Source organism: Myotis nattereri, assembly GCF_964212035.1.
Source record: "Myotis nattereri genome assembly, chromosome: X".
NCBI classification, from domain to species: Eukaryota; Metazoa; Chordata; class Mammalia; order Chiroptera; family Vespertilionidae; genus Myotis; species Myotis nattereri.
The window spans coordinates 23780862-23807267 of NC_138078.1; the positions used below are offsets into that span (position 1 = coordinate 23780862).

Consider the following 26406-nt stretch of genomic DNA (forward strand, 5'->3'; position numbering starts at 1 on the left):
ATTTCTAAGTGGAATCAATCAATATGTTATATGTTGGGCTGCCTGAGAAAGCTACATGTGTTTTATCAAAAATATTAATTGATGCTGCAATATTCTACTAGGATAGTGTAGTATTTTCAATTGTTATTCACAATTATATTCTGCATTAGTATTCTGCATTAGTGTGTGTGTGTGTGTGTGTGTGTGTGTGTATTTCAGAGAAGAGAGGAATAGAGAGATATAAACACCAATGATGAGAGAGAATCAATGATCGACTGCCTCCTGCATGCCCCATACTGGGGATCGATCCTGCAACCCTGGCATGTGCCCTGATGGGGAATGGAACCATGACCTCCTTGTTCATAGGTCCATGCTCAACCACTGAGCCACACCAGCCGGCCATATCCTCACTCTTGACATGGCTTCATGGTTATCAGAATATATTCCTCTGCTCCTGGTCTTGGAGCTTGCCGTGTGACTTGCTTCAAGCCTGGGCTACAGAATGAAACACATGGATCAAACCTATTCATTCACCTACTATCCATTAGGCTGAAGTAGAGTTGATGCAGAGTAGCCCTGCCAGCGTGAGAATAATAAATTATTGTTATTTTTGATTGTGCTTGTCATGCAGAATTATTGTGGTAGGAGCTGACCAAGAATGCCAGACTCAGTGGGGCCCAAAGGAAAGCAACCTTGAGTCACTGCTACTTACTGGCAGATAATGAAAAAGGAATAAAACAAATATGAGAGTTGGCACATATGGTTCTACCTCTTAATGGAAGGTATCCATAAAGATTACAGAATTATATCTCTGAATACCTCAGAAATCTTTCAAAGCAAAGAGCATAGAATGCCAATCCTTAGTTTAAAAGCTAGGCTACAACTTTAACTATTAGATAAAGTTAAATGAAATAAAAAAAAATCTGAAGAGAAACTAAATAGACAAAATTCACCTTTTGTGAAAAAATACAGCCTAAATTTCTTCAAATGTGTAAATTATTCAAATATTACGAATTTCTAAAATGTCCATCTAAAGTATTTATTTTTCTAAGTGTCAAGCCATTTTAGGAGACCACATAGAATATTTTAAAACATGTTTCAAGCAGAAATCTTTAGCTTGTAATGGGCAGTTTTCCTTTGAGGAAACATATTTTAAAGAGGAATTTGAGACTGTCCGTGGATAAACTAAAACTAATAAGAAAATAATAATTGGGAAAATTGCCTCACAGGCCAGAATTTGCAATTCTCACAGAATAAACGGATATTTTAAAGTATTAAAATTTAAAAAATGGCAATGATTTTCCCCCACGCTAGACTAGTGAAGTTAAAACACGCATATATGTAAGCAAACAAAAAAATGTTTGTTGACTTCCACCAGAAAGTTATGTTGACTTAATGGCTAATGTGTATAATTTTCTTTATGAGAGACTGCTATTTCTCTTAAACACCATAATTAGAACATATCAAGATCTCAGATTATTCACATATTGCTATATATAACCATACTTTGAAGTCATAATTAAGCCTTATCAAAGAGAAGTAAACATAAATATGAAGCGATTTACCCTCCATTAATATTTTGCTGAATAGACCATAAAGGAAATGAAATTCTTGTTAACCAAAGACACAAGAACCTTATTTATTCCAAAATATTAAACCTTTAAGTGAGCAGTTTACTATTTACATTTAAGTACTCAACAATGAAAATAATTAATATGTATTAAGCAGTTACCATTGGATTATATTGTTTGGTTTAGGGGTGAAGGTCAATGGCACAGTTTCTGCCTTACAGGAATAAAAATTCTACTGGATGGTACAGAGTAGCACACAGCTCTATGTATAACACATAAGTTCATGATACGCGCTTGTAAGAGAAGTATAAGAAAAGAGAGTTCAAGGAACCTACAGAATGGAATCATTGATTGAGACCAGTGAAGGATTCAAATGCTAATATTTGCACCAGGTCCTGAATCATGAGAAATGGACTTCAAATGCCAAAGAACAAGTTAGGGTTCCTCAAGCACTTGAGAAGATCCTTTACCAGTTGGCTTTGCCAAGCATCTTATAGAATCATAGTCTATTTCCTCTTCAGTTATTGAACATGAATATACCACATTGTAAATTTTAAGCATATATTTAAAATTTAGTGGTAGTTGAAGGTACAACATATTTTAAATGTTTTATATGTTTCTCTGTTGCTGCTCCGGAAGAACGGTATCTGGAAGAGAGGACATAATCCTTGAACATAGGAAATCCTATGTGAAGTGCCTAAGAGGCAAGTTGTGCAGCAGACAGGAGTTCCCAACATGGGCCAAAATAAAGGCTCTGGAATATACTTCCTATGTGGACATGCAACATTATTTGTTCTCTCTAAATCTCAAGTTTCTCATCAGTAAAATGTGGTTCTCCTGAGGGTAAAATCATGTATGTGAAACACTGAAAGCCTGTCTGGTATGTACGTGCTACTAAAAAAGAAGCTCTTTAATTCTATGCAAGGCCTATAGTACATGTCCAGAAAAGGAAATGTCCTATAATTTTAGTAATTTGTCATAATTTTAGTTTTAGGTTTAGATCCTTATTTGATAGTGGTCACTCTTAAATTAATCTTGACTGTTAAAATTTACCAACAACTAAACTTTAAAGTAAGTAAGTAGGGGATATATAACCTAGAAGCACTATGTCAACAAAATTAAGCATCCATGTCTCTCTTTGACTAATCAGTGGGTTTTTCGGAAAGAGGGGGAAGAGTATGACAAAATTTGATTAACAAAAAAATTGTTTTGAGGACATGGAGAGACAGAACAAGTAGGTAATGAGAAATGATGAAAAACTTATAGTTTATATTGGCAGAATTCAGGAAGCCAGAGTTCATAAAATTATGTAAGAAAAGTACAGCAAGTAAGTAACCCTAGACATAGCTATCGTTTGTCCATAATTTTTAAGGCTGATTAAAAAACAAAACATGCTTTTTCTATGATCTCTTCAAATAATCGTTCTCCCATTTTTCCGTAACTGTGTAGTTTTTGGCAGAGCACATGACATTCAGAAATAAATACAAGATTTTTCAGCACTCCACACACCCTTGCAGCTTTAGGTGTAGTCACATGAATTACTTCTGGCCAATGAAATATAAGTGTAAGTAAAATATGGAAGCTCCCAGGAAATTTTCCTAAAATACAATAAGTATAAATCACTTGCCCATTCTCCTTGGAATGTGGACATGGGAACTCCATCTTGCAACATGTGTATGAGGGCCCACTATAAAGGGATATCTGGTTAGAAAGCAGGAATGACCAGAGCCATCATAACTGCATGGCTGCACACTCCTAGATTTTTAAGGCAAGAGAAATATATTTCTGTCTTAGTGAAAGCCTTGAGCCTCTGTTACACTCAGACAAAATAAATTCTAACTGATAAAGTAAAGATAGTTTCTGGGAAAATGACACTATCACAGTTTTGCTTTTATCCAAACCTCATCTATTCTGTGTAGAGGGGAAAAATGTATACTTAGAGAAGAAAATTTGTGACACGACAAAGCCAAGAAACATAAAATCAGTAAAGACCAATAGGGGCATTATTTACAAAATGAGGTTAGTCCTATAGGCATAAAATTGGTTTCTATATAAGAGCGTTTTCCCTTTGGCAATAATGAAAATACAAGTTTAGGTAGATAACTAACAAGCAAACTACAGCCCCCGTACATGGAAAAAGTTGAATCATCTATGGTGAAGAGTGGAAATGTGTGTAAACAGCTATCCTGGGAAACAAAAATGTTCAATTACTTTGAGAAAAAGACGCAGGATATTGATCTATGGTTAACTCTGAGATTATGTGAATTTTATATCTAGTCAATTTCTTATCTGAAGCAAAATTTAAGCTAACCTCTATGTGAACTGTAAAGATTTATAAGAATCTGAAAATGTGAAGATATAAGGCAAATGATGCTGTGTGAAATGGCTCTCATAAAAAGTAAATCACTGTGCAACTCCTCAGTGCTTTGAACTAGCGATAGGAACATACAGATGATAACCTGATGGGCAGAAACAAACATTTAATGCATTTCAAAACACTTTTATTAATGAAATAAAACAAGTTCCCTTCATTTAATTCCTTCACCTACTCTTCTCAACAAGTAAGAATTCAGAAAGAAATTATATGTAAAACAGGAAATATAAATGAAGAGCTAGTTTAGGTATCTAATTCAAAAGGCTTGCTCATTAAACAGTTCATGCTTTAAATAGTTTTTAAAAAATCAGAATTGTGGGATAAGGATATTTTTGTTGATGATTAGTTTATATTAATGAGTCTGTTTGAGAGTCAACAAATTAACATTTAATGCCTCCTAACACCAACTATATGGGACTAATCTTTTGCAGTTTCAAGCTCTGCCTCTGGTGGTAAAACCTTCATGTAACTGGCATCAGCAATCAAATGATACACTTTATTTTGGGTTGCCTGGTGGAAACCATGACCCATTTTTTGACTCACAATTACAGTGGTGTGCAAAGTACAACTAGCCACTGAAAGATATTCACAATAGGTAGGAATTCGTTTAGATTATACAGAGCTTGGGCAGAATATAAAGACTTGAGCAGGGTAGCATGAAAGAGAAGGTAGTGTTTGGGAGGGGTAAGCCCTAAAGTGAAATACACAAGGGGAAGCAGATATGACAGAGATGATAGTGTAGAGGTTAAGCTTGGTGAAGGGAGATGAGAGAAAATGACATGTAGTAAAAGATTTTCCTTTCTTAAAGTTTTGATTATTTATTTCTGGTATACATGACATAACAATGCTGTGAAATTATAGTTTTCATCATTGTCATTATCAACAAAGAGTATTTATTGACCGTGTGAGCTGTACTAAGCATTGCACAAACAAGCAAAGTTGACCTGGTTTCTGATATCCAGAAGTCAATAAAATAAGTCAGACCAAACAATGTAGATGAAGGTACAAGAGCAGATAATAAGAAAGATACCTAACTGGGGAAAACTTTAAGATTAACAATAAACTTTTAAATGTTTCTAATATTTAAATTAGTTGATGAGTGTATCTATGTATAAAAATTTTTTCTGATACATCTATGGAGATAAATGATGAATTATATTCTTTACATAGATAGCTAAGTTTTAAAAGTGAATTCTATGAAATCAATAACTTAGTATATAATGATTGAAAAAAACACACAACATCATTGACAACCAAAATAGAGGCTTTCCCCATGTCGTCTCAATAGTGCAATACAGTGGAACACAAATAGAAAATTTCACTTCTTTCTCAATTTAACACATGTTTCTCTGCATTGTCCCTACAAATATATGTATGAGGATTCTTTCCCCTGGTCAGTACAATCATTCTAAAATGAGATATAAAAAACTTTACCATGTTCAGGAGATTTTTTTCCTACTTCTTACTTCTTAATTCTACCAAGTTCAAAAGGGAACAGTAGAATTCCATATTGGCTCGTGAGCACGCACGCGGACACACACACACACACACACACACACACACACACATGCGGAAAAAAAATTGAAGATATAATCTTGCATGAAAATCTTTACACTGAGTACAGACTAATTCTAAGACCTCAATGCCTATCCTTCCTAAATTGTCAGGATCCTGTGTGTGCTTATAATGTATCTTCCCAACTAGATATGGCACTGTGACAAATAGAAGAGGCTGATAATGCTGCTATAGCTAAATGTCTCATTTGGAAACAAACAATTCTGGAAAGGTTCCCTAATTATGCATCTGTCCCTCTAACTTCCACTTTGGAGGATAAAATTGTATGGTGATGATATGAGGATTAGTGTATTATTCTTTCCCTCTGTGGGTAGTGTAGAGTTATTTCCCTCACCTTGACATGAAAGAAAAACATTTATTGACTATCTCCATAGAAAAAGTACAAGTGAGATTGCAAACGCTTAGGAGAATGTTGCATAAAGATTGAACTTGCAGAATTACATGCTTGATCTCTAGAATCTGAATACAGAGATGATTAAGGCACTTTCTCTACAAATCAGATTTCTTTAGTTTCTCTTCCTGCTTTCGCTCCTTTCATTTATTTCATTGTCTCATTTTTCTTCATGCAATACAAATGGCGGCAAGAAGCTGAGTACTATAACACTGAGGCTTGGCACTAAAGGAACCACACAAAGAAGAAATCCCTAGAGAAGCAGCTTCTAGCTCTCCCATTAGCAGCAACCTGTGGACATGCGGCACTTTGGTCCCAGCACCAGGGAGGTAAATTCAGAAAAACCTTAAGAGCGTTGGTGCCCACAATCTTATCTTAGGGTCTGTACCAGTTAATTATGAAGTATTCAGGGCTCCATGGTGAAATGTCCAAAAGAGAACAATGTAATATGATTTTTTTTAAGTTACATCTTGTTATTCTGAGTATGTATTTATTGTTATTTTTATTTATTTATTTTTTAATTTCAGTGTAAAGTTCATTCAAGTACAGCATACACACAGAAAAGTGTAGATATCACACATGTATAGTACCATAAACTTTCTTAAGGAAAGATATCAATGCAAGCAGTATCCAGATCAAGATATAAAACATTCCTCAGAACCCCAAAAACTGCTCCTGCCCTTGTTAATTACTACTCCCCACAAAGATAACCATACCTGACTTTTAAACCAAAATATGCTTGTTTCTGAGTTTTATAAATGAATTCTTACAATATGTATCATTTTGAGTCTGGCTTCTTTTATGCAATATTGTTTTCCTATTTCTCATTCAATGAAATATGATCAGTAATACAATTTTCCCTCACACTGATTTCCCCATATTTTTTTGATATTTTTTTCTCTAGAAATTCAATAATATAGAAATCACTCCTTTTGGATGCATGTTCCCTTTACATCAGATCTGAAGCTCAGAATCACCTTGAATTTAACCACTTATGACCCATCCCAAAATATGACTTAATGCAATTCCAAGAAGGAATATAATTTTTTTTAATCGCTTGATGTCAGACCAGAACCTTGTTGTTACACAATAATGCCATCTTATGGCTGTACAGTAATTTGTCGTCTGGAAACTTCTTTCACTTTTATGATCTCATTTGAACAGGTCTATCTTCTTAGGCTTGGGAAAATATTCCTGAACAGGGGAAAATTTATTAATAGTTTGAGGGACTGTAAAGATGGTCTCAGAAATAAAGGCAACAGAGTACTTGACACTTGGTAGGTCCTCAAGTATTTGTTGAAAGACAGAAAGACTTCGTATTTCTAATATTAGGGTGATCTTATGTTAATGCTCTCTTCATTTTAATGTTTCCTGTAGGTGTCTTTTATATGCACTGAGTAACCCACCAAGAAATAGATGAAAAAGAATTTAGCAACAAAAATAGTGTCCCATAAAGTTAAATATTTATCTTTCATATATGTATATCTACGCATATACATGGGATTCATAGATTTAATGTTTACTGTGTTCAGTATCTGTGTTTCCATTGAAAGGAACCACATTTAATATGTTGATAATTTTTAATTTACTGAGACACATTTTGAAATTCTACATGCTGGAAGACAATGCATGAAAGCATGTCTCTTAGATAATGAGTAGTCACAAATCAATCTGGCTTTTCATTCTCCTTCTTGCCTTCTCCTAAAGAATAATGTCTGCTTTACATTATGAAATTAATACGGATGAGTTTTGATCCTATGGCATTCATGAATTTGTTGAGTAATGATGGTCTCAGAACCTATGCCTTATGAATGCCAAGAGTCTCATGCATTTTCTCATATTTGTAACTTATTGTGAATAACTATGCAAACTTATTAGAACTCAATATTTTGGTAAAATAGAAATATGACATGCAGTGTGTGCTTGGGCAAGTCACTTAACATTTTTATGACTTAGTCTATCCTGTAAAATAATGAAGCAGGACAAAATCACTAAGGTATTTTCTAGCTATAAAAATCCTTTAATAGTAAATGATTAACTACCTATAATAGTTGGGATTAATATTCAGCAAATACAGATTCCTCTTCCCCTTCTACTGTAGAAAGGGACTAGTTCTCCATTCTATGAATGTCAGACTTGATTTGGCAAATAGACTGTGAGTGAACTTGACATGAACACAAGCTGTAAGTGCTCTTGGGAAGTTAGGCTTGGTTCATACCCTGGTGATCAGTCATGAGAAGAGCATGCCACTGACCCTTCATCTTAGGCCCAGAATGAAGATATATGTAACAGACCTTAACACACATCCTGGAGCCTAGCTCAGCTAACCCACAGATTAAAGCAGCTGCCCGGTCAAACTTAGCATAAGTCAGCTAAACTACAGGCAACATAAAGATCCATGAGCATGAGAATAAATTTGAGTTTGTGGGTGATTTGTATCGCCATATTATGGTGATAGCTGACTACCATACTATCATACATGTATTATATATGAAGAAATTTCAATACCTTCTTACTGGTTAAAGGTATTTTGACTTAACCTTAAATTGGCTTATTAAAAAATTCACTGCAGGTGGGAATGCAGGCTGCTCTAAGGCTTTGAACATGTCACTTTCTCCTCCTGAGCCTTGGTTTGCCCATATGAGAAACAGGCTCACCATGGGCACGGGGCAGGAGCAGCACCCAACACCCAGCAGAGCCTATGACTGAGTGGCCAGGATGGCACAGGGTTCTTACTGACGCGGGGTGGCAATGGCCTCATTCCCTGGCAGGTCAGCAGGGCAACCTGCCCTTCAGATTGTGACACCCCTCTCCCATCAATGACCTCACCTCTAGAGTGGACAGTGGAACTCTGAGGGGTCTGTGAGGTCACCCCATTCTGCTCCATAAAGACTCGTGTTGGGCAGCAGCTACTGGCTTGTCTCTGTCTCAGGGAAGCTGCTGAGACCCTGGGACTTGACAGCTTTGGTCATGAAGAAGCTCCTGAGAGGGAAACAGGACTTTGGGAACCAAGGACACTCTAAGTGCTGACTCTGGGAGGGCAGCACCAGGGACAAAAGTCTTGCGGGCATGCGGAGTGTCATTCAGCAGTTCTGGGAGACCCACCACCAGGGCACCATGGTCCTCAGCTGGCTATTGCTCCTGGTGATGGCTCTGTCCCCAGTCATGACAGGCATCAAGGAGTCCATAACCGACTCCTCAGACTGCACTGGCAACCCCATGACCTGTGGCAATGACGAAGAGTGCTTCATGGGGCAAGAATGATCCCTGGCCTTGCCCCAGTCATCAACAAAGGCTCCATGCTGTCCACTCCATGTGGCCGCCCTGAAGAGCTTGCCACTTACCAGCTCATCTCCATCTGCTGCTATGGTGAACAGTGTAACAGAGCCCCACCTGTGCAGACAGCCTAAAGATGGAGGCCACTAGAGGCCAGGTGCTAAGAGTGCTCCTGCTGCTTCAATTACTAAGACCAGCGTGGAGTGTAGGGCCTGGTACTGGCCTCAGGCCTCCGCTATTCCTTATGCCCCTTGTCCTTCCCCCTCCCCTTCCCCCGTTAATGACCAGAGGCCCTAGCCAAAAAATAAAATCATAATACTACTACTAATAAATCTTCACAGTACTTTTCAATGGAAATGATAGCATAACAGCCTTTAGATATAAGTAATAGTTATCATGCTGTTCTAGCTAAGAGGCGTGATGAATTGAGGCAATTATCCAATTTAGGCAATAGCTAAAATTATATGACCTACACTTGCCTGATAAGAGAAGTCTGTAATTTATGCCCAACTCTAAAATCTGGCCCACCATCTGTCTTTGTAAATAAAGTTTTATTAGAATGAACAATGACCATTCATTATATATTATCTATGGTTTCTTTCACCCTACAACAGCAGAGTAGTTGCAACAAAGACTACATGGCCTACAAAGACTGGTGGGGGTGACTAGATGAAGAAGGCAAAGGGATTAGCTAAGGAACATACATGCATACCCCATGGACACAAACAATAATTTGGTAAAGGCCAAGGAGGGGGAGGCAGGGGTTGGTGGAAGTGGGCAAAGGGCGGGGAAAAGGGAGACACCTGCAATTATGTCAACATTAAAAATTTTTTAAATCTATCCCTTGCCTTAGTAATGATTTTGTCAAAAACCTTAATTCTGAAGTTGGTTACACAAAAAGAAATAATTTAGAGACTTTTTTGCAGTGATAGCAGCAAACAATATTCAGGGGCAATGGTACCTCTGGGTGCACCAGGGTATCATGGCCATGGCAGCAGTTCACAATTAAGATTCATTTGGTGGTTTGTGTTTCCGAATGTCTAGCCCAGTCTTTTTTTAAATTCCTTTATTGGTTAAGGTATTACATATGTGTCCTTAACCCTCTTTTGCTACTCATTTTTAAACCTGGCTTTCAGGCCTTTCAACTGATTCCATGAGCTACCTGATATCCCTCTAATAAGTTATATATAAATCTACCTAAGTTAACCATAGTCACGTCCTTTTAGTTGTAAATCAGCATCTTGAGTGGTTCATAGACCTTGCTTTATTCCTGACTCTGAATCAGATGTTCCTATTCCACTCCTCAGGAATATTTTTCTTGCCATCTAACATAGCTGGAATCTATCCACCTGTATTTTACTAACTGCCCATTTTCTCTCCAGGATGGGAGGTTCTTCAAAGCAGCGACTGAATGTAATTAATCTTGCTGTGGTTCTCAGGAAAATGTGAAAGAATATCAGAATAAATTAACAGATATGAAGACGATCAGAGCCATAAGACCATCATTTTCATCATCAAAATTGCCAAGCTTAATTGAGGCATTATCATGTATAAGAAATCTGCCAAGCACTCTACATGCATTGTGTCATTTAGTCCTTATAACAAACATGGCTTAGAAAATACCTTTTCCCATTTTATAGATAAGGAAATTGTGAAGCATGAAAGTCAAGGAGCTTATTGTAGGGCACATAGATAGTCAGCAGAAAGCCAGGATTCCAAAACAATTTGGATTCTACAGCCTGTGCTTACAAGCAATGACTAGAGCAAATTTAAATGAGAATAGACCAAAAAGCATACGAACTTTAAAGGTTCCTGACCAATTCCTAGAGAAGGGCAATTAGAGTAAACTTAAGATAATCTTCTAGTCTCTGGATATGAAAAAAGTGATTCCAATGAGATAGAAACATTCTATTCTTTGCTGGACATACGAAAAGCCCCCTATTTGGGGTGATATTTCCGTTTACCCTCTCTGTGGAATGGGATTAGTGTTTCTCCCTCTTTTAAAGTCTATGGTTGAAGGTGAACTAAAAGGAGACATCCATATAGCCCTGTGAGAAGGGAATACCTAGTTCACTCACCAAAGAGGACATAAATAAAGTAGGGGAGAAACTGCAAAATGTTTCATCACTGCTTTAGTGCAAAGTGGTAGGTGCCTATAGAAGCACAGTAAACAATGGCTACCCAAGAACCCTGCAAGGTTCTTAGGATATGATATTGGTGGCCTGGGTGGCTGAGAGAAAACACTATCTGACAATAGAGACAAGAACACCCCAAGGGGTCCCAGATTGGAGAGGGTGCAGGCTGGGCTGAGGAATCCCCGCCCCCCAACAGTGCATGGATTTCATGCACCGGGCCGCTAATAAATAAATAAATAAATAAATAAATAAATAAATAAATAAAATAGAAGTATGGGTGGTTAAAAGCTGGTAGATGTGCGATATTGAGGAGGTGCCCTAGAACTTTAGAAAATTATTTTATTTCATTTTAGAATATTAAGGAAGACTGTCTTGACACCACAAATTTCAAACAAACTGTTTTAAAGCCATTAAAACTTCATTACTTTTAACCTAAAACTGAAAGGGAAAAACAACACTCTAACTTCTTGTTATGTGAGGTTAAGGAATACTTGTAAATTTGAAGTTATTGGCCAAAGCTAGGTATTTTAATTAAGGTAAGCACTAAGAAGCTATTTTAAACCAATCTCACAAATTCCTGGCAGCAAAAACATAGGTGAGGGGACTTCAAAACATAAAATAATGCCTTCAAAACAGAAATAATAAATGACAATCAACTTTTTGTTGATAGCTTATATTTCAAACATATTAATTTAAGTATAAAATACAATAAATATGTAGGATACAAATTTGACCAAAGATATATACTTTATCTTATACAGTTATTTACACTAACTCAATTAAATGACCAAACTTGTTCTGACAATACCAGAATTTTAGCAGATAATACAGGGCTCTGAAATAATGCTAACTTCGGCACGAAATAATTTCTGGAATTCAGCCCATTAGTATGAACTAATCATCATTAGTTGTTCTCACTCCACTTACATTTTTCCAGTGATAGTGATGCTTCTCCCTTCCTCCCCACTTCTTTTTTCCCCATGGAGAGCATTGAAATGAACTTTAGAGTTCCCTGAAAACAGGTGTAATCACTTAGTAAAATAAAAGTGTCACCTACCCTTGGCGGTCCTTGTACATTTTGTTAATTCTTTCCCATTGGAAATCCAGCCATGAGAGAGCTTCCTGGAGCTCTGCCCTTTCTGCGGGTGTGGCACTCTGCAATGCTGCTGTCTTCTTCTTGTCAATGATGCCAATCCGACCTGAGATTTGTTGCAAGTTGTCTTTTATGTTCTGTAATATTGAAAATTTAAAAGAAATTAGAGATGAATTGGCTACCTTGGGAAAGAGAAAAAGGAAAACTCTAAAGACCCAGAAGTAACAAATGGTTTTGCAATTCTTAATTATTGACTTTTCAAAGTCATCAGCCCTGCAGCCCAGTGGTTTCAACATACCCAAATTCAGTGGGTAATGCATAGTCCTATTGATACAGCTGATCCCTCCCTCCATGTCAAAACCCTGTCTTCATTTGATTTCTATAACCTGCACTCTTCAGGTTTTACTTCCACCCTCTTGTCTCAAGCCTCTCAACCTCCTTTGCTGAATCTTCCTCCTCTTATTATTCTCTTAATATTGGAGTGCTCTAGTTGAGTTTGATACTTCTTTCCTTCTCTATTTACACTCCTCTATTTGTCCCCATGACTGTAAATCCCCTTGATATGACAATGACTCCAAAAGTTATATATCCAGCCCCATCTTCAACTATGAACTCTAGACTCACAAATCCAACTTGGATGTAGTATGAGCATCTCAAACTTAACATGGCCTAACCAAATTCTGCACTCTATCTCTATCCCGTTATCTTCGCTTCCCATGGTTTGCTTCATTTCCGTATGAGACATATTTTTTGTTGACAGTTTTTCAGGTTGACAACCTTGGAATCATCCTTGAACTTTCTTTTATAAGCTCCAGTATTCAAATTGTTAGAAAATCCTGTTGTCTCTACTTCCAGAACATGTCCAGAATTGGTGCACTTCTTTTTTTAAAATATATTTTTATTGACTTCAGAGAGGGAGAGAGAGATAGAAATATCAATGATGACATGGACACTGGGCCGGTGGGGGGCTTGTCTGGGGGGATGGGAGTGGTGGGGGTTTCAATCGGGTAAAAAGGAGACATATGTAATACTTTAAACAATAAAAGAAAGAAAAATATTAATATTGATTACTTCTGGGTGATTGGGATTCTAGGTGAGTTTAATTTAAAAAGTATTTGATGAAATATTTATTAAATTTTTTTAATATTGAAAAAAAAAAGAAATATCAATGATGAGAGAGAATCACTGACCAGCTTCCTCCTGCACACCCCACACTGAGGATCAAGCCCGCAACATGGACATGTGCCTGACTGAGAACTGAACCAGGATCCTTCAGTTCTCAGACCAATGCTCTAAACACCGAGCAAAACCAGCTAGGGCTGGTGCACTACTTGTTACCTCCTTGTTATAGCTCTGATATAAACTATTATTATCGCTCACCTGGATTATTACAACAGCTAATTAAATGATCTGCTTTCAGTTGTGCCCATTTCCCAGTTAATTCTCCACATAACAACCAAAGAGATTCTTTTTAAAACATAAATCAGATCATATTACTCCTCCATTCAAAACCCTCCAATGGCTCCTCATCAAACCCATAATCTTTACCATGACCAAAAAAAGAACTCTGTATGACTTAGCTGTATGCTGCCCATAATTCTAATCTTATATTTCCTTCATCTTTTCCAAGTTCATAATATGTCAGCCTCATTAGTCTCTTTACACTTCTGGAGTATGCCAAGCATACTCTTGCTTCAAGAAAAGCACTTGCTGTTCCCTCTGCCAAAAATAGTCTTTTCTACAAGAGATCTATATGGCTGGTTCTTTCACTTCCTTCTCACCTCAAAGGAGCCTTTTCTACCACTATAAACAGTAGCCCCAATTACTCCACACTCCCTGTATTCTTTACTAGTATTTTTCTTCATGGCACATATAACTGACATTAAATTATATATCTACTAGTCTCTCTACATCACTAGGCTAGACCCTGAGTCCAGATATGTTATCTGTCTTGCTTTCTATTGGGTTTCCAGAGCTTAAACCTGTGCCTGGCACATGTTAGGTACCAATACATTTTTGTTGAATAACTGAAGGAACCCAAATGTAATCCATAATTGAAAAGCATAATTTCTATCTAGGTTATATTTAAGGGGAAAACATCACAAGACAAAAATTCATTATATAATAAAAATTTAAATATTGCTTTTCAAAAAATCTAAAAATTACATATTTGGCTAGAGTTGCTAGTTTGAATTTATTTATTTTCCGCATCTAAAGTTTTATAGACAAGTCAATTGAGCAAACATTTATTGAGTTCTTCCATGTAAAAGGGTCAATATAGAGAAAACAAAGGTAGGTGAAGCACAGTTTTATGTTTGTTTTTGAGAAGATTTGTTTGTTGTTTTTAAATTTTATTTTATTGCCCTGACCGGTTTGGCTCAGTGGATAGAGTGTCGGCCTGCAGACTGAAGGGTCCCAGGTTCAATTCCAGTCAAGGGCATGTACCTTGGTTGCAGGCACATCCCCAGTAGGGGGTGTGCAGGAGGCAGCTGATCAATGTTTCTAACTCTCTATTCCTCTCCCTTCCTCTCTGTAAAAATTCAATAAAATATATTTTAAAAATAAATAAATAAATAAAGTTTATTTTATTAAGTGAAGGTGTGATTTAGAGAATTGGTGGAAAAATAAAAGTGTAGAAGCCCCAGCTAGTTTATAAGAAAGAATACGATGAGTGATTTAAGTGGTACTGAAACTTTCTGGAAGTTCAGAGAAGGAATAAATAATATATCATATTTGGTCCCAAGCTCAGGAAAGAGTTCATGAAGAAAATGCAATTTTAGGTTGACATAGTACATTAATTGAAGTGGATATAACATTATAGTTAGTAGGTTACACACACACACACACAAAAAAAAAAACAAAACAAAACAGGAACATGAGCAGGCATATTTGGCTGAATGTTTAGAAATTTAGAGAATGAGGGAAAGATGGGTCAAGAAACAGAGGCTGGTGATGTTTAATGATGCGTTTTGAAAATTCTAAACGTAATTCAGTAGCCAGTGGGAAACTATGACTTATAAAAATTACAGAAATTTTCAAATATATAAAATTCAGGAAAATATTACAAATAGTCCCATAAACCTACTGTCCAGTGCTAAGTATGATTAAGCCATCAACAACCATGTTTCATTATATTGCTACACATTCACCTCCTCAACTGGGCTATTTTTAAACAAGCTGACATAATATTGTATTCTTAAATACTTCAGCATGTGTTTTCAATATATATCAACTCCTTTTTTTAAAAAAAGTACACATAACACCATCATCACACCTACAAACTTAACAAAAATTCACTAATATAATATCTAGTTGGTATTCATTATTACATTGAATTGAAAAAGGGGTTTAAAAGGAAGAACTCTGCAGAACTCAATGACTGCGTGTTGGGTGAAAAAGAAGGAAGACTTGAATAACTCCCAGGTTTCTGGCCTGGAGATCCAGATGAACTCTGGTGTCACTGAGTAAAAGGGTTTCAGGTGGATGAATAGGTTCCATGTGTGCGCGCATGCTTGTGTTGTATGTGTGTAACCGAGGGGTTCAGTTTTGGACATAATCACATTGAGAAGCTTTGGGGGCATCAGACTATACATGTCCAATAGGCAACTGGTGTCAAATTTTCAGATGATAAATGAAAAGAATCTTTTACCAGTGTCACATTTCTGCATGGTCTAGGCCAGTGGTTTCCAACCTGTGGGTCGCGACCCCTTTGGCGGTCGAACGACCCTTTCACAGGGGTCGCCTAAGACCATCCTGCATATCAGATATTTACATTACGATTCATAACAGTAGCAAAATTACAGTTATGAAGTAGCAACGAAAATAATTTTATGGTTGGGTCACAACATGAGGAACTGTATTTAAAGGGCCAGAAGGTTGAGAACCACGGGTCTAGGCTTTCTGTGCAAAGAATATTGGAAACTGGGTTAAAGGATAACTAAATAGCAATCATATCCTGGAGTTCAGACTATTACTCCAGAGAGGCTTATGAACTTATTGCTATGGAGCTCTTTGTTTACCTTGTAGCTTATATTCCAAGAACAATAGGCCTCCACCTTCTCCTCTCCCTGGAGATGATTTGCTAGTGTAAAGATTGGTGTATTCTTTCTTCCTCCCCCCCCTTTCTCTCCCTGCCTCCCTCCCTCTCTCCTCCCTCCCTCCCTCCCCAGCTTCCTTACATTGGCTCTGATATTCACAGTTTGGCAGTTTCTCTTCTGTATTATGACCCATGCATGATAAAACTCTAGCTCTCACTGCATTATCTTATGGGGATTTGGGGCATGGGAACTGGCACAAATACGCTCCTAAATAATTAATGATATGTTCTCTAAACCAGTGATCTCCTGTTTCCTTCCAGGATAAATAAATATAGATATAAAAACTTAACAAATGTCAATAAAAGAAGTATTTTTGCCTACGTTCAGACAAAATTGTCTCCATGTATGAGATGGAGACAAAGCTAAATAGGAGCCTGCAATTTTCCAGAAAGAAGGCTCTGAAGCAAACCCCATAAGTCAGATTGGGCAACAGTAGAAAGGTTATGGGTAGATCTTGGGAGTTTTCCTGCCTCATTCTAAGACTGCTGACTGTGATGCATGAAGACATGTCTTGAGGAATAACTAAGCTGTAGAAACAGTGGAGAATATAGATGATGTAGGTTGTAAGGAATAAAAGTCAATGCTTACAGTAGGAAGTTTACCTGGTTTTCTAAGTCTTGCAAATTAACTAGAAAAAGAGTAAGATGTAATGGTTATGGGTTATATGAGTTAATTTCAGACAGAGAGGTGCTGTTTATAAAATTATAAGGTGTTCTCTTCAAGTCCATGTACATCTTGTAATTGGAAGACTTCATTATTTTATGTTAAGCAACACAGTTTAACTCTGGAGTAGGAGGACTTATCTGACAGGTCAATATTATCATAGGAGAGAACAGAGGACATGCCAACACAGAAATATCCTGTGAGAGTACTAACCTGGAGGAATGGAGGTTAAAACTGTCTTCGATCAGTGTTACATACAGAATTGTGAGTCATTAGAATATAGATGTTGTTTAATTGCACAAGAGTTGGTCAAATTGCTCAAAAAAGGTTTTTAGAGTGAGAAAAAAAGTTGCCTAAGGATGAACCTCTGTGAAAATAAATAAATATGCCCAAGGAGTAATTCTCATCAGATGAAGAAAGAGAACCAGAAGAGTAAAGTAATTCAAAACCAAGGGAAGAAAGAACAGAGTGTAAGGAGGGAGTTGTCAACAAGTCAAAAATAGCTGGAACAGGAGGGAAAAGTCAACTTTGGCAATTTAGGAGGTCTTTGGTGATCTTATTAAAAGCAATTTCAACATTTTGAAAGTGTGAAAATATAAATCTGGTGAGAGCAGACTGTCTTCCACTGTCACTTTATTTCACTACAAAACTGTAAATAGCGTAGTACTACCTTGTGGTGTGCTTTATTTGACATAAGACACTTCTTTATTGAAGGAAGGCTTAATAATAAAAACAAAAATGATACTATAACAGAAACTTTTTAAAAAGATAAATTGTGGAATGTAAAAAAACAATATATAGGAACAAACAAAACATAAACTGATGCATAGATACAGAGAATAGTTGATGGCTTGCAGAGGAGAGTGGGGTTTGGGGACTGGGTGAAAAAAGTGAAGGGATTGGGAAGTACAGATTGGTAGTTACAGAACAGTCATGGGATGTAAAGTACAGCATAGGGAATATCTATATGTATAAAAGGCTAAGTGTCTGTCAAACCAGTAGCTATGACATGCACTGACCACCAGGGCCAGACGCTCAACACAAGAGCTGCCATGACATGCACCAACCATTTAAAAATAAACGGCACCACAGACCTGGCTCCAAGAAACTGACACTCCGCTTCCCCCAAGTGGGACACAGGCTCCACCACCACCCTGGAACAATACCCCACCAAATCGCAGACAACGCTGCCAAGAACACGTGGTGCAAAATGTGGCCCACAGCCCAGCCCAAAACGAAAATGGTTGCTGTGGCCACTGGGTAATGATGTCACATAGCAACACCCAGCTTCCTCTCCCTAGTGATTTGCCTCCTTGGAGTTTCTTCAGCCCAGGAACATGACTTGCTTTATAACCAGGTGCAAACATTTTACAGTTCAACAAAATGTTTGAATCATTTCCCGTGCCTTATCTCATTTGATCCTCACAGAAGTCCTGGAGTAGATAGATAGGAGACTTGGTAGAATCCTATTTTCTTTTCATTAGCAAGACAACGGAGATTTAGAAATTTTAGAAACTTGACCCAACTGAAAAGAAGAAATGGTGGAACTTGAAAATGACTTCATGTTTTCTTACTGCACAGAATATAGTCAAATACTGCTACAGTTAAATATTTTACCCTTTGTTCTCCCTGCATGGTCTACAATAATAATCTGCTTTGTGCTGATATTTACTGCTGTGTTGCTGACAATTACTTGAAAGAGAAGAGAGAAGTTGGGGTGCTTCACTGGGCTGGAAAAAGTTTAGCTAAATCAGAAAGCAGGTCTAATTAAGCTAATATATATATATATATATATATATATATATATATATATATATATCTGGCTAAGTTGACTTGCACATGTGTGATACATATAAAGCTCTCACAGGCACCAATCACACGTGTGTGTTTCTATCTGTATTGTCTACCGTGAATTTGGTTGACATTTCTATTATAGATAAAGGGCAAATAGTGATATTAAAATATTTCTTCTAATAAATTTCCTTTCAATGTGCATGAATCCGTGCATCAGGACACTAGTATGTCATCTATATATATAAAATCCCAGTGACCATTATGGAAGAATGACCGAAACAACCAGAGCAACTGGTCACTATGATACGTACTGACCACCAAGGGGCAGACACTCAATGCAGGAGCTGCCCCCTGGTGATCAGTGTGTTCCCACAGTGAGAGCACCGCTCAGCCAGAAGCTGGGCCCATGGCTGGCAAGTGCAGCGGTGGTGGTGGGAGCCTCTCCCGCCTCCATGACAGTGCTAAGGAGCAGCGAGCCAAGTGATAAGGAGTGAGCAGGCGTGTGGTAAGGACCAAGCAGGTGGGTGGTTAGGAGTGAGCAGGCCAGCAGTTAGGAACGAGGGGTCCCAGATTGTGAAGGGCTGCAGGCCGGGCTGAGGGATCCCCCTCCCACCATGCACAAATTTCATGCATCAGACCTCTAGTATTGCTATAATTATGTATGGTGCCAGGTGGATACCATTTCTCCCTGGAAATATTGGGAGAACACTTTGTAAAGTGCATGATTGTCTAACCACTATGCTGTAAACTTTAATTTAAAAAAACTAAAACAAAATTCGAAGAAGCTTACAGAAACCAAGCCTTCCCTGTTTCCGCGGCCGGCGTTTGTTTGATTGTTTTCACTGAATCCTGTTCATGGGACATTTCGGATACAGACACTCACCTGTGCTGAAGAGAGGGAGAGTGTGCGGAGGAGTGGAATCTGGGGAGAGACTGAGGAGAGAGGGGGAGCCGGGAGAGGTGGCAGCGAATTGAGTGCTGAGACACCCCTGAGCACAGGACTGGGGCAGCCATTCTCTCCGGAGAGTGAGACTCCTCCCCCCAGCCCCCAGGCAAGGAGCACAGCCACACCCAGATTCCACCCTGTACAAGATCAAGGATTAAAATAACCTGATCAGTCCCTGGGAGTTAACAGGGTCTGGCCTATAGAGGGATTTTCAATCCCAGCAACTACACAGCGCTGGTAACTAACTATTACGCAGCCAGCTCTGGGCAGTGAACTTCCACTGGACAGAAAGGCCCTACAGCCTCAGAGGCCAACCCCAAAACACTGCCACCCAGAGGCTGACCCACAAACTGACTCTTTGCTAAACACAAAATAAGGCAGTCTGGGAAACAAAAGCGGTCTGCTTTAAAATAAGGACTGTGGTTTACAACACAGAGGAACAGTGTATCGCAGGGAAATTCAACACTCTCCTGGATACCTGGCAGGTCTAAGGCGAGCCACACTGAAGAATAGAAGAACCAAGGGACCTTCACTACTGCAATTTTTTTTTTCCACCTTTTAACTAAGAAACCAATTTTTTTTCTTTTTTTTTTTTCTTCTTTTTTTTTTCTTTTCTTTTTTTTTTCTTCTTTTTCCATCACCTGATTTTACCCTTTTAATTACTACCTTCTTATTTTTAACCAGTATTACTACTGCTACCATTTTACCATTTTTTAAAGTGCCATTTTATTTTCTCTTTATTTTATTTTGGGATTAGTGTTCTCCATTCTATTTTCATCGTTATATTATTGGTTGTTTCTAGTTTGCATTCATCTCCAGGGAGCTGTTGCTGGAATTTGTTGGGATTAATGGCTGTTCTATAGGAGTATTCTCCTCATATAAAAAGTCTCTTCCCCTCTTCCACTTCATTCTCTCTTTTCGCTCTTTTTTTTTTTTTCTTTTCTTTTCCCGCTTTTATTTTCCCCCCTTCTTTTTCCAAATTTCATTTTTGCACTCCTTTTTTTTTTTGGTCCCTACTTTTCTTTTCTTTTTCTCTTTTATCTTTTTCTCTTTCTTCTTCCTTGTTCCCTAATTCTCTTAATTTGGGTGATCACCTTTATTTGGGGTTATTAATATCGTGAATATATTTGTGTATAGTGCCTGGTACGTGGTGCCTTGTTGTGTTGTATTTTGTGCCTTTAAATCAACGCAGCAGGTCCAAGCAACAGCAACCTCCTGAGCAACACACCCTCTGCCGAGGAACAGCAGCTGTACGTGAAACCTCGCCCACCAGCCAGAAGAGCCACCACAGCTGTGAACAGAACCCACCAGAGGAGCTGCTGCCAACTGAAGAGCAGCTGCTACCACAACCGCCCGAAGAGCAACCACAGATCAAGGAGTCACTGCCACCAAGGGAGCAACCACTGAACGACTCAACGTCTAGATATGTCAGTGAGATCAAACATGGGTAGACAAAGAAACCCCCAAAGGAAAGAGAAGGAGGACTCTCCAGAAAAGCAGCTAAGTAATACAGAGGCATGCAACATGACAGAAAAAGAATTCAGAATAAGGGTCCTAGAGTGCATAAACCGGATGGAGGAAAAAATCGACAACCTCTGCAAGAAGCAAGACGAAACAGATGAAAAAATCGATAACATATGGAAGAAGCTAGAAGAAACAGATGAAAAAATCAACAACTTAAGTAAGACCCAAGAAGAAATGAAGAGTGATATAGCTGCAATGAAAAACTCCATTGAAAGTATCAACAGTAGACTAGGAGAAGCGGAGGACCGAATTAGTGAATTAGAAGACAAGGAAGCAAAACACACCCAAAATGTACTGCAATTGGAGAAAAAAATTAAAAGACAGGAGGAGAGCCTAAGGGAGCTTTGGGACAACATGAAACGAAACAACATACAAATAATAGGAGTACCAGAACAACAAAAGGATGAACAAGGATTAGAAAACCTATTAGAAGAAATAATATCAGAAAACTTCCCTGAGGTGGGGAAGAAAAAAGTCACACATGCCCAGAGAGTCCCAAACAAGGTGAACCCGAAAAGACCCACACCAAGACACATCATAATTACCATGGCAAATGTTCAGGACAAAGAGAGAATCTTACAGGCTGCAAGAGAAAGACGGAAAGTTACATACAAGGGCTCTCCCATTAGATTGTCAAATGATTTCTCAACAGAAACACATCAGGCCAGAAAAGAATGGACTGAAATTTACAAAGTGATGCAAAGCAAAGGACTGAATCCAAGAATACTCTATCCAGCAAGGCTATCATTCAAACTTGAAGGGGAAATAAGAAGCTTCACAGACAAAAAAAGGCTAAGGGAGTTTATCACCACCAAGCCAGCAATGCAAGGAATGCTAAAGGGACTGGTATAAAAATAAGAAATAAAAAGCTCAGAAAGAAAACAGCCACACAAAAACAGAAATGGCTACAAACAAGTACCTTTCAATAATAACTTTAAACGTAAACGGACTAAATGCTCCAAACAAAAGACATCGAGTGGCTGAATGGATAAAAAAACATGACCCATACATCTGCTGTCTACAAGAAACCCACCTCATTAGAAGGGACTCACACAGACTGAAAGTGAAGGGATGGAAAAATATCTTTCAGGCAAATGGAAAGGAAAAGAAAGCTGGGGTAGCAATACTTATATCGGACAAAATAGACCTCAAAGTGAAGGCCATAACAAGAGATAAGGAAGGCCACTTCATAATACTAAAGGGATCAATACAACAAGAAGATATAACTCTGGTAAACATATATGCACCCAATGCAGGAGCACCCAAATTCATAAAAAAACTCCTGGAAGATATCAAAGGAGAGATCGACAACAATACAATCATAGTAGGGGACTTTAATACACCACTGACAGCACTGGATAAGCCCTCTAGACAAACAATCAGCAAAGATACAGCAATCCTAAATGACTCACTAGATCAGATGGACTTAATAGACATCTTCAGAACACTCCACCCCAAAGCCAGGGAATATACATTCTACTCAAATGCTCATAAGACATATTCAAAAATAGACCATATATTGGGTCACAAGCAAAGTATCCCCAAATTCAAGAAGATTGAAATCATAAAAAGCATCTTCACAGACCACGATGGCATAATATTAGAAATAAACTACAATAAAAACAACCAAAAATACTCAAACACCTGGAAGCTGAATAGCATGCTATTAAATATTGATTGGGTTACCAATGAGATCAAAGAAGAAATTAAAAACATTCTGGAAACTAATGACAATGAAAACACAACAATCCAAAACCTATGGGACACAATGAAAGCAGTCTTGAGAGGGAAGTTTATAGCTCTACAGGCCTATCTCAAAAAACAAGAAAACATGGTAGTAAATCATCTAACTCTACAACTCAAAGAATTAGAAAGAGAGCAACAAGAAAACCCCAGAGTGAGCAGAAGGAAGGAAATAATAAAGATTAGAGCAGAAATAAATGACATAGAGACCAAAAAAACAATACAGAAAATCAATGAAACCAAGAGCTGGTTCTTTGAAAGGATAAACAAGATTGACAAACCTCTAGCCAGACTCACCAAGAAGCAAAGAGAGAGGACCCAAATAAACAAAATCAGAAACGATAGAGGCGAAATAACAACAGACCCCACAGAAATACAAATGATCATTAAAAAATACTATGGACTGCTCTACTCCAACAAACTAGACAACCTGGAGGAAATGGACAAATTCCTAGAAAAACACAACATTCCAAAACTCAATCAGGAAGAATCTAAAAATCTCAACAGGCCAATAACTATGGAAGAAATTGAAGCAGTCATCAAAAAGCTTCCATCAAACAAAAGCCCAGGACCAGACGGCTTCACAGGGGAGTTTTACCAAACATTCAAGGAAGAACTAAAACCTATCCTCCTCAGACTACTACAAAAAATTCAAGAGGAAGGAACACTTCCAAGCTCATTCTATGAAGCCAGCATCACCCTAATACCAAAACCAGGTAAAGACAACACAATGAAAGAGAACTACAGGCCAATATCCCTCATGAACATAGATGCCAAAATCCTCAACAAAATCTTAGCAAATCGGATCCAGCAGTACATCAGAAAGATCATACACCATGACCAAGTAGGATTTATCCCAGGGATGCAAGGATGGTACAATATCCGCAAATCAATAAACGTGATACATCACATAAACAAACTGAAAGAAAAAAACCACATGGTCATATCAATTGATGCAGAAAAAGCATTTGACAAAATTCAACACCCATTTTTGATAAAAACTCTCAACAAGGTGGGAGTAGAAGGATCATACCTCAACATAATAAAAGCCATATATGACAGGCCCACAGCCAACATCATACTCAATGGGCAAAAACTAACACCATTTCCCCTAAGAACAGGAACAAGACAGGGATGCCCCCTCTCACCACTCCTGTTCAACATAGTACTGGAAGTGTTAGCCATTGCAATTCGGCAAGAAGAAGAAATAAAAGGCATCCAAATTGGAAAAGAGGAAGTAAAACTGTCCTTATTTGCAGACGACATGATATTATACATACAAAACCCCAGAGACTCCATCCAAAAGCTACTAGACTTAATACATGAATTTGGCAATGTAGCAGGATACAAAATTAACCCCAAGAAATCTGAGGCATTTCTATACACCAGTAGTGAACTTTCAGAAAGAGAAATTATAAAAGCAATCCCGTTTACCATTGCACCAAAAAAATTAAGCTACCTAGGAATCAACTTAACTAAAGAGGTAAAAGACCTCTACTCAGAAAACTACAGGACGTTGAAAAAAGATATAGAGGAAGACATAAACAGATGGAAGAACATACCGTGTTCCTGGATTGGTAGAATCAACATCATTAAAATGTCCATACTACCCAAAGCAATCTATAAATTCAACGCACTTCCCATTAAAATACCAACGCCATACTTCACAGATCTAGAACGAACTCTCCAAAAATTCATCTGGAATAAAAAAAGACCCCGAATAGCTGCAGCAATCCTGAAAAAGAACAAAGTAGGTGGGATCTCAATACCAGATATCAAGTTGTATTACAAAGCCACTGTTCTCAAAACTGCCTGGTACTGGCACAAGAATAGGCATATAGATCAATGGAATAGAATAGAGAGCCCAGAAATCGGCCCGAACCAATATGCTCAATTAATATTTGACAAAGGAGGCAAGAACATACAATGGAGCCAAGATAGTCTCTTCAATAAATGGTGTTGGGAAAATTGGACAGATATATGCAAGAAAATGAAACTAGACCACCAACTTACACCATACACAAAAATAAACTCAAAATGGATAAAGGACTTAAATGTACGACAGGAAACCATAAAAATTCTAGAAGAATCCAAAGGCAACAAAATCTCAGACATATGCCGAAGCAATTTCTTCACTGACACAGCTCCTAGGGCACTTGAAACTAAAGAGAAAATAAACAAATGGGACTTCATCAAAATAAAAAGCTTCTGCACAGCAAAAGAAACCATCAACAAAACAACAAGAAAACCCACTGTGTGGGAAAACATATTTGCCAATGTCATATCTGATAAGGGCCTAATCTCCAAAATTTATAGGGAACTCATACAACTCAACAAAAGGAAGATAAACAATCCAATCAAAAAGTGGGCAAAGGACCTAAATAGACACCTTTCAAAAGAGGACATTCAGAAAGCCAAGAGACATATGAAAACATGCTCAAAGTCACTAATCATCCGAGAGATGCAAATCAAAACAACAATGAGGTATCATCTCACACCTGTCAGACTGGCTATCATCAACAAATCAACAAACGACAAGTGCTGGAGAGGATGTGGAGAAAAAGGATCACTTGTGCACTGCTGGTGGGAATGCAGACTGGTGCAGCCACTATGGAAGACAGTATGGAGTTTCCTTAAAAAACTGAAAATGGAACTCCCATTTGACCCTGTGATCCCACTTCTAGGAATATATCCCAAGAAACCAGAAACACCAATCAGAAAGGATATATGCACCCCTATGTTCATAGCAGCACAATTCACCATAGCTAAGATCTGGAAACAGCCTAAGTGCCCATCAGTAGATGAATGGATTAGAAAACTGTGGTACATCTACACGATGGAATACTATGCTGCTGTAAAAAGGAAGGAACTCTTACCATTTGCAACGTCATGGATGGAACTGGAGAGCATTATGCTAAGTGAAATAAGCCAGTCAATGAAGGAAAAATACCACATGATCTCACTCATTCATGGATAATAGAGACCATTATAAACTTTTGAACAATAATAGATACAGAGGCAGAGCAGCCTCAAACAGATTGTCAAACTGCAGCAGGAAGGCAGGGGAGGGTTGGGGGGCAGGAGGTAGGGGGGTAAGAGATCAACTAAAGGACTTGTATGCATGCATATAAGCATAACCAATGGACATAAGACACTGGGGGATAGGGGAGGCTAGGGGACTGTCTAGGGCGGGGTGATAAAATGGACACATATGTAATACCCTTTGTAATACTTTAAGCAATAAA

The 26406-nt window shown here is 38.0% G+C and overlaps 1 protein-coding gene across 2 annotated transcripts in view; it reads right to left on the reverse strand.

Annotated features, from left to right (window-relative positions):
- The window catches only part of DMD (dystrophin), a 2781977-nt gene that overhangs the window by 1319511 nt on the left and 1436060 nt on the right, over positions 1-26406 (reverse strand). For both annotated transcript variants that reach the window (XM_081115404.1, XM_081115406.1), the window contains one exon: positions 12359-12531. In XM_081115404.1, the coding sequence (XP_080971530.1) occupies positions 12359-12531 (173 nt within the window). The remainder of the gene's footprint in view (positions 1-12358; positions 12532-26406) is intronic.